Source organism: Trachymyrmex septentrionalis, unplaced genomic scaffold, assembly GCF_001594115.1.
Source record: "Trachymyrmex septentrionalis isolate Tsep2-gDNA-1 unplaced genomic scaffold, Tsep1.0 scaffold97, whole genome shotgun sequence".
In the NCBI taxonomy this organism is placed as follows: Eukaryota; Metazoa; Arthropoda; class Insecta; order Hymenoptera; family Formicidae; genus Trachymyrmex; species Trachymyrmex septentrionalis.
Window position 1 is genome coordinate 1,734,073 of NW_017306160.1, and position 10,583 is coordinate 1,744,655.

A 10,583-nucleotide genomic window follows, 5' to 3' on the forward strand; every position below is an offset into this window, starting at 1 on the left:
TATATACATATATACATATATCACTATATCGAGAGTTGTGCGCTGCGTTTACGATTTAAGCTAGTTCATTTGTAAATAAAAACTATTTGACTCTTTGACTTTTTTGCGGTATTAATTATACAGCACAATACTTCGACCTCAATCCCATAATTCCCGTCCCGTAATCTCGACGTCCATTAGTCTAAGCCGGACGAGCAAAATCCCCGCAAGCAAAATTTTCTTTATTCCGTTCGAAAATATTTCCTATATTTGCGCTGCGAAAGCGACAACGACGTCGCTTGACAATGCTACAGAAACAGTGTTGCAGACAGTACAGATGCAGTCGATGACGCTTCCTTCTTCTGTTCGACAGTTGTCTCCGCATTTATAGGTCGTCCAGCGTTCTGCATTACGCTTTATGCGCCTTACGAAGAGCGGGATAATTATAACGCTCAAGCTACACAAGCTAACTGTTGGTACGTGAGGCACATGCCGGCATTGTCTTCCAATGTGCCGTCCATGTTGATACCCGGACCAAACGCTACCCTTATACGAAAGGGAGTAGTCCAAGTCTCGACTCGGCAATTACCTTCTGTGTCGAGTTCGTTTCGGCTGCACAATGAACTGCCGCAACGCTCCAAATTACAGATACCTGCCATGTTGTTTCCCGGCTAAAACAGACATTTGCACAGCTGAACTATAACTTAAACGAGATATCACTTCCGTTTTCTTACAAAGTGCGCCAAAGTTACTGTAATTAACCCTTCGTACACACGACGATATTCCGGTCCTTTGCTAAATACGACGGGTTGTTCGTGACCCGGCTTGATTTTCGTCACTTTTGTATAAGTATACAGAAATTATTAAATAATTCTTACATACTTTAACGTCGTTAAAAAGTATTCACAAAGATGCGTGTTAAAAAAGAAAGGAAAAAATAAAGACCATTATTTAGTGAAATGTTCCCATATTTCAAAGAGGGAAATACGCAGAACATCAATCGCGTGTATTAAGGGTTAACCCTCTTGTACTAAAATTTCAGTTTCCAAATTATCACATAAGTCCAAATTGAAAATTTTTGGAATAATAAATTTGAAATGGTACAAATAAACATTTATAAATACGATTCATATACATTACTAGGTATTACTAGACTTTTTTACATAATAATTACTTAGACAGCACATATTTAAAAATCGGAACATAAAATGCCCCAATTTTGGACATACGTGCTATTTGAGTATAATAAAGGAAATATTTATTAAACATAACGTACTGTAATAAATTCCTCGAAATCGCAAGGAATAAGTATCCTATCTCTGCACCGTCTTCCGAAGAAAGGTACCGAATTCATGTTGGAGATAAAAGCCATTTCCTGTTCAGATAATCCTGCTCCCGATCCCTCGACAATGTCCATACCGGAACCGTTTACAGAAGTGACGTTTGGATTGACAGCTGTAGAGGCATTTCCGCTGTTTGCACCGATCATTGCGGGAATTGTGTTATTGGTCGTATTGGACATATCTTGAGATCTATTAGGACCTATCCGAAAAGAGTCTGGCGTGCAAGGTTGATAAGAGATACCGCACATGTCCCTTTCCTGACGTACGCATAATAGGTAATCGCGTTCGGCGAGATATCTGCCGTTCGGGAGATAATTAAATGTCCTTAGTGTGCCGTTGGGCGAGCGAAAGTATTGGAGACATCCGACCGGTGCACGTTGCTCGAAACCCAGCTGCACCACCCGCATCTCCCACATTCGTGATTGCAGTCCGCTTGGCAGCCGGAAGTTTAAAGTGATTGGTTCGTTGCCTTCGCCCACGTCCACGTACACTGTGTCGAGATATAAAGCAGTCTGTGCTATTTAAATTGCACGAAAAACGTACACGTGCGCGTGATGTCCAGAGCGTCCAGAGAAATCGAATTTTAACACTATTGGATTATCGCGGTGCTATACAAAAGCTGGAATTATAAAGATTGTGTAAGAAATTGTACAAGCAGTACTCACCGTGTTGCCCGCTGTTCCATCCGCATAATTCGAAAGATGTCTTGTTACTATTAATTACCATGACATCTCCGTCGCACACGCCAGTCAAGGCGTTTGGCTGACCCTAAAACAGATTTTACTTCTACATATATTACATACACGAAAAGAACGATTTGTCTCAAGTATCTAAAAATTTAACTAAACTCAAATCTGAAAATAATTTTGTGAAAAATTCATCATATCGAAATAATTAAATAAAAAAATAAAAAAAATATATCACGACAAATAATGCCGATGTGCGCCAACACAGAATGTTCGAGTGTAAATTAACAAAACTATTTATTAGAAAAGTGTTATTAGAATATACGTTTCAACCTTCTCGATTCGGATCTTCTTCAATACAATAAACTTGAAAACGCAGATAAAATTAAAATTGCAAATTATTCGAAAAAAAAAATGCATTAAAAAGAGAATGCTCTAACACGAGTCAATCTATTGGATGTCGTAAACTAGTCGAAACTTGATCATCAAATTGTCGATTGATGAAGTCAAACAAGTTGTACATAAGCAACCACATTGTTATTAAATTTTTCGAATAACAAATAGAAAAACGAGACTTCTCACAGAGATACTGATGGTTTGAGCGATAGACACACAATGATAGATTTAATCTATAGTGAGTCTATTTCTTTTATTATTTTGCAAAATAATTATATAGGACTCTCATAATAAACAATGTTGCAAAAAGTTTTGACATTCTAGCAACTCTCTTGAGCGCACATAATTTTGATAGTGTAACAAAATCATATTTTAGATCTGTATTATCTAGCTAAATTTTTAGATGCTTTGACAAAAAAAACTATTCTTTAATTTAATTTTCTTTCCATATACTTTTTCTGGTTTTGCGATTACTCCATATATACACATCGCTAACTCAAACGAATTACGTGTGTGTGTTTTATTTATGTTAAATGCGACATATTCAAATATGCTGATGTCATTTGTCGCCATTTATGTAAAAATAATGTCTACTGTCATCAAAAATGACGATAAATAACATCAACTTGCCATCTGAAATTGTGTAAGATAAGAACTAACACGCAATTTTTCTTCATAATTACTTTATTCTTATATATTTTGCCTTTTCCTCCTTTCTCTCCCTTCTTCCTTTTTCCTCGTTTACTCATTTTTTTCTCCAAATTTATTCATAATCAAATTAAACTGTAATATCTACCCAGGTAGCATAATGTTCAAAATTAGGATATATGATGTTTTAAAGATGCCTTATGTTCTAATTTTAAACATTCTGGGTGAAAAACGGCATAGATGAAGATTTTCACAAATGCTGTTAATATCGAACAATATCTAGAAAGTAATGTTGGCGTAGTTGTGTTTGAAAAAAAAATTATGCATTCTTCGCACGTATTAGTGTCGACATTATCTCGACAACTCGTGGAATATTAGATGTACTAAACAGCACTCCGGGGAATTGACAGTTGCAACTAGCCTATTCCTAGTAGATAACACTATAATAATAAGACATTCCTGAGACTTACAATGTTGAAATGGACGAAGTCGATCCTCAACTGGCTGACCTCCGTATCGATCTTCCGTACAAGCACTGAGCAGTTCATAGGTCGGTCGATGAGGTTGGGAAAACCAGGACTGGTCACGTAGGTCAAATTATTCTGTACCTCATTGTCGCAGCTTGCCGTGACTGTAAACCGTATTAATTACTGACACAGTTAACAAAATACTCGTACCGACCGTAGGACGTTGGCGTTTTGTATACACTTTGGAATATTTAACTGGGATAAGAATCCACGATATGAAGGCCTTGCGCCCATTCCTTAGAGTTTTACGTCCGGATTTAAGCTGATTCAAACAAGACCGAACGCGAAGTAATAGCGTTCATCGTCAAACTCGTTAAATTAATATTAGCGATGCTTAATAAAAGATTACATTGATGAACGAATAATGAATTGTCTCGCATTTAAAGCTCAGACTACTAATGCTCAAACGTTTAAAGCTCAAGCTAGTAATGCGCTTTTAGCCTTCTAAAGTTAAGTGGGAAATCAGACACCTGAGTTCTATAGTGGCTTTTCTAAGGAATATTCAGTACAAACTTTTATACTTCATTTCCTTCCCCTACTATTACACTTTAAATAGCTCTTTTCCGCAATGTCTTTCCAAAATCCATTAATTTTTCACGTAGATTGATCTACGTGAGGAAAAACATGGATGTACAAGTGCAAGAAATTATGACACAGTCACTATTAATTGATCAAGAACAACAACCTGTTAGGTTTTCGCCGAAATTTCCTGTTTAAAATTCACATCTATGTGGATTAAATGCGAATGCCAGACATTCTAACACTTTCGTGAAGTATCCACTATGGGCGTGCGACATTCTCACGAACAGCCTCCGGCTTCGATAACGAGTTCTCATTCAGGCATTCAGTGACCGTTTTAGAATCGCTATTCAACGCCCGCCGGTTAGAAGAAACGCTGCCTTCGCATGTAGATCTTACTTCCTCTGGTGGTCCAAGGAAACAACTCGGTGGGCAATATAAAAAATGTATGAGCGTCTGATGTCGCGTTGCAGGAAGTATGCATTCAACGATTCAACAAAAAGAGTATAAAAAAGCAAAAAAATAGACAAGATAGGTAACCTTTTGATCTGAAGCTCGCGAACCATACACACCGTATCTATATATAAGATGTGTTGTGTATGCACACATTTATATACGCATATGTATACACATATATAATATAGAATTTTATTGGATAAACACGATATCTCAGAATCTCTGATCTTATATTCTTAATTCTAATAGCAGAGTCTTTGATAAATTTTCAACTAATTTTTTTTCATCTTTGTATTACAATTTTTAAGGAGGTTTTGACTGTATACAATATCAGCTAAAAAAATCAGCTAAAAAACCTAGTATCAGCCAAAAAATTTTTATCATCAATACACATTGAAATCAATTTCAAAAAATAAAACAATAAATTGGCTTATCAGGGCTTTAAGCAGTAATGCGAAATAATCATATTTGCTGCAATAAATAACTTTTGAATGCAAGTGGATCAAATAAAATTTTTTAATATTTTTAATATTTATTATAGTTTTATCAGTATATATATAAAAAATTTGATTTAATTTATAACGCTACAATCTATGATCTTATCGAATTTGCAAATAAGTACTACAAAATGCTCTTTTATACAAGAATCAAAGCAAACAAAAAAATTAAATAACTAATAAAAGAATTGTTCTCAAATTTTACATAAATAATCTATTAAACTACCGCAGTAATATCACGATTGACTAGCAATTTAACAATTTCATGCTTTTTTGCACCTTTGACAATCTTAATAATGTTGAGTGTCATATTAAAATCTGTAAGTAATTAATTCTTATTAAAAAAATATTACCTCGGCCCGGAGTCGAACCGGCTCTCTTGCTTTCCGGGCGAACGTCCTAAGCCTTTAGACAACCGAGGCAACAATTTATGAAATTTTTATATTTTTAGTCATGCTTTAATATGTAATACATACATCCTTAATTTAACATGCATGTACATTTTTAACATAAAATATGACAACATTTAATTTATACATTAAAGATGAAGACCAGTTTATCCCCACCTTTTGATAAATATTAGCTTATTCACTCCGTGCTCTCATTTTCTTTCTTTTTCTAGCTCTCTTTTATCCATTAGATAAATCAACATTGTTTATCCAAGCAACAACCGACTCTAAATATCTCAATGAAACGAAAACGTAGACAGATAGTAAGTCCTGAGAGCGCTCTAATAAATCACGTAGATTGAAAGACTTCTTCGACAGAAATGTTACAAGTCAGAAAATATCAGTACCTAAAAGAGTATACATATATATATATATTCTTTTTTATACTGTTGTCCGCCGCTTATTACATAATTACCGTTTTAATCCCGTAAAACTGCGATGAGCTATTTATATCTAAAGGTCACGTTCATGTCTTTTGACCATGAGAGCATTAGAAATTTATTTGTTCGTGTTATAGCTCTCGTAAATCTGCTCGAAGTGCATATGCATCATCTTTCTTCCGTAACACATTAAATTTTGCGATATTAAATTATTTCTGCAGGATGACGGCATCCGGCGATAGGCCGATATAAGTAAAACTCAGACTTTCAAGATGCAGCGGATATACGGAATATGGCAAAAAGTTGTATTCGCGAAATCGGTCAAGAATCCGTATGTACGGTATGGCCCTGTTTTCGACTGTGCAATAGCATGTACCGTGGCGGAAAAAGCGAATGGATGCAGACCGAATAAAAAGCAACAAGGAGCGATTGGACGAAACTTTATAAAACGGAGACGGACAATGGAACGGTTTCAGGCTAGCGTATAAAAACTTTTCCGCGCTACATGAGACTTAAATTTTAAGTAGCGGCATGAAATGAGGATGTTCGTTATAATAAAAGTTTAATCATCATCAAGATGTACACCTAAAAATAATGCTACAAAACTTCTATTTTAGCTTCATTTAAATTATCTTACCTCCTCATAAAGAAAATTAACATCGTTAGCTGCATAATAGAATCTTAATCCGAGGAGATTTTTTTTCGAGGAAATGAAATCGATATTAAATTTTTTAGAAATAAGTAAAATCTGTACTAAATTTACCTTTCGCTAGAAGTCTACACGGTTTGCCATCTAATCATCGTTAATGTATATAAATGGTGCATTACTTAACGAATTTCAAGTCGGTGCCTTCCCTAATTAATGAGAATTTAATACAGCGGCCAACTACTGAAGTTGTTAAGTTTAACGTTGCAAATTTTAAACGTTTAATGAAGTAAATTTTAGAATTGGAGATGTACACCGTTGATATCTATCTTTCAGCAAATTTGAATGGATTTTGTGGGAATATAAAGTTGAGTTTAAATTCTGCGGAAAATTTATTGCTAGAAGGATAAATATGTATTAATGTCGCACCTGTCCATAAAATGTAAAATTTTACGATATAACGCGCTTACAAATCTCACAGTTCAATTACACATGAAACTGCATATTTGTAATGTAGATTTTTAAAGAACGAAGAAGAATATGCTCGGTCACGATATTTGCGAATTGTTAAGAGCAATGTAAACAAGATATTATAAGGAGACAGTGGAACTCGTATAGTACAACACTTGTGTTCGCACCGAAAGGCAATTAAGTAACTGTATAACCTGGCCTTCAAGTTCTTCCTCGTGCGAACTCACGAGGTAAGCGTACCGTTCCTCCTTTTTTTCTTTCCTTCTTCGAGTGCTCCCTTTCACGCTATCGAGGAGAACGTGCTGCTTGAGATCGTCTCGGAGTTACACCCAGCTATCGTGATACCGTTAAACTTAGCAGAAAAGCGCTGATCGATTCGGCATCAAATCGACAAAGCGAATAAGAAAATCGCGGTTGCACAGATACAATTTTAGACGCTAAAAATAATGTACGACTCCTAACCAGAAGTATATTTTCCGCTTTATTTTGGGACAATGTTAAACAGCAATGTCGCATAAAAGAAATAATGACGTAAGATAGGAAATCTGATCAGTCAGTTATTTAAATGAACAAAAATATATATAAAAATGAAGAATAAATTAAATCGAGATTGAAGTTAATGTACGTTGGAGGAAACAGGCATAAAATAATTTATGTCGATGTATAGCAAGATTAGGACGTAAGATTTTAAAACATCTCCCTTTTTATATATGTTTATATTTTATATAAAACGGACATTTAATCTTGTCAGATGAATGCTGTCCAGATTTTGTAATTTTAAGCATTGACTTGATGTATCAGCGCTATTGCCTATTGCCTTCTTTTTACTATTTAATTTAAAAAAAGAAAGTATATACGTATGTATATATATATATATATATATATATATATATATATATATATATATATATGCACTTTTAATTTTAACATTGAAATAGTTTTATGTTTAACATTTAAATCTAAACAATTAAATTTTTATTTTTTTTCAAGTATAACATTTTTGCTATTATACATATATCGGTGTCAATGGAGCGTCTTGACATTAATTACTCGAAAATTGTCAGACAAAAGATTTGAAAAATTATTGCTTGTATGCTAAGAAATAAAGATTTACATTATAAATAAAAATTTGAATATATACCATATCGTTCCTATACCTTAAATTATTTTGTTTAAAAACAATATTGTCTTAAAATTATCTAGAAGAAATTATTTATAATTTCATTTTTTTATTTAAATAAATTAAAAATAAAATATAATTGTCATCTTTCTGCAATACATTAATACATCGCATTTTTATGTAAATAATTTTGAATTACCTAAACGGATTATTGTTTATAATTGCATACCTGAAATAAAAAATTCCTCTAAAAAAATAAGGATATAAAAATGACACATAATATCTTTAGGAATTAGTAATTTCATTAGGAATTAGAAATATTTAGGATAGAATACGATGCCAGAGAGATCATTTTTGTTGCAACCAGAATGAATTGGCGCTTCTGTAAGTCCTCCAGATAGGTTTCACGATATCGCTTTAAGATGATGCGCATGACAAGTTATATTCACGTACGAATGATAGGTATACTCACATATGCAGCACACGCCAAAACCGAGCGCACACGATCCGTGAGATTGCCCGCGCTGAATACGGCACTCATATGTGTTCATGCATATTCCCTGACGTCGTTTGTCCTCGGACAGGCACTCTTCCTCGACCGGAACGGGAAAGAAGTTCAGCACTGCGAATAAACGCGAAACGAGTCAAATAAACTGGGAAAAATTCCCGCGTCCGTTCTAACCGTTAAATAACGTCACTTTCTGAAATGTAAATAAATGTAGGTAATAAATAAATTGATTACTTGAGGAATTTGATGAGAATCTACAGATACAAATTTATAAAACGTATAGGACATAATATACTGAGAAAAATGTACTAAATTTTAATAAATATTTATTTGAATATCGTACCAACTAAACATTTACTCACACTGAGTAAATAAATATTTACTCAATAAAAATAATTAATTAAATTAATGGTTCTTGTACTATATAAATATATCTATATATTTGGTAAATATTTAATTAGTATTATTTAAAAAAATGATTTATTAAAATTTAGTACAATTCTTCAATGTAGAATTATTTGCAATCCGCATGATTTGCTTAGCGTCTTTTTATATTTTTGTATTTAAGTACCATTGCTTTACGTTTTACGTTCGAAAGAGGACCTCTCCAAGAAGCCTTCAATAAAAATTTAACTCCGCTGTTTTATTAATTTTTACTCCATTTTTTAAATAATTAATTCAAGTGCTGCGAATTAATCAATTATATATTTTTTAAAAATAAAAAGCGACACGTTTGATTGATGAAAAAAAGAAACAAGTAATTCAATGGTAAAAATATCATTAAAAATTAATAAATAGCATTTGCACAATTATTTATTGTGAATCGTATTATATAATTTATCATCGTATGTATCATTTAATACGCAGAAAATACATTTAAAAAAGTACTTTCACAAAATTCTTAAAATTGCATGCACGTTGCAAGAAAAAGGGTTTATTCTTTCATTTACGTCTCTCTCAATTCAGAAAATAAACGCGATGGTAAGCTAAGAATACCGAATGCAAAAGATATACAATTTTCTTTACAAAATCTTCAATTTTCTTCAACTTAAAAGAGGAAGACAATGTCAGTGTCAACGTTAGTTTACAATGTTTAAAATATATATACGATCGTCATCGTGATGATGGTATTTTGGTTTTGAATTATTAAAATACGTTATCGAGAACTATACAAGGAAATAAAAGAAAGATTTGCTGAAGTATCCAAAAATTTAGCTAGATCCAAAAATAATTTGATTTGGATTATAAAAGTAATTATATAAAACACTAAGTGGTTGCTAGAATGTTTTGCCATCGACGGTTAAGAGAGTGTTACATATTTTGATAATCCAAAAAAATTATTTTTAGATCTTTATTTGCATTGAGAAAAAAATGTTCACTAAATTGATTCAGTTCGTCTTTTTTTCTTCCGATGAAAAGAATATATGTATTTATGTATTTAATTAAAACATATTATATATTTTCCGAAAGAAATAAAAAAGATCAAAGATAAATTAATATTTATATTAATTTAATCAAATAAGCAATTGATTTAGTCAAACAAAAACAATTTTTTTTCTCGGTATTGCTAAATTTTTAGATATTTCATCAAAATCGTTCTTTCCGTGTATGGATATTCCTCTTTTCAATTTCTTCACTTCGTTTATGTAATATTATAACGTTCGCAATGTACTCACCCCTGGAAAATCGAGTCGCGTCACGTTCAAAGAGCTCGTTAGACGTCGGCTTATCCGCTGCATGATTCGACCAGAGATTCAATCCTAAAAGTGACCATTGGTGTGTGATCTCCGGTAAGGTGAGTAACACGCTAACGCTACTTAACGTGAACCAGATAGAACACCATCTCCCCACCGGCGGAAACGATTCTCCGGCTACCGTGGCGGTACACAAGATAAATATCCCATAGTAGCGTGATAGCATAATCGCGCCTTAGGATTACCGGTACTTGCGAAAACGCA

General features: G+C 33.3%; 1 protein-coding gene across 1 annotated transcript; it reads right to left on the reverse strand.

Moving 5' to 3' along the window:
• Positions 1-43: 43 nt before the first annotated feature.
• Positions 44-10,583, reverse strand: LOC108756211. Its single transcript, XM_018499833.1, has 6 exons — positions 10,302-10,583; positions 8,590-8,739; positions 3,523-3,683; positions 1,988-2,090; positions 1,256-1,812; positions 44-650 (listed from the first exon to the last, which is right to left on the reverse strand). The coding sequence occupies exons 1-6, from the start codon at positions 10,543-10,545 to the stop codon at positions 432-434; spliced, it is 1,434 nt and encodes a 477-aa protein (XP_018355335.1). The 5' UTR covers positions 10,546-10,583; the 3' UTR covers positions 44-431.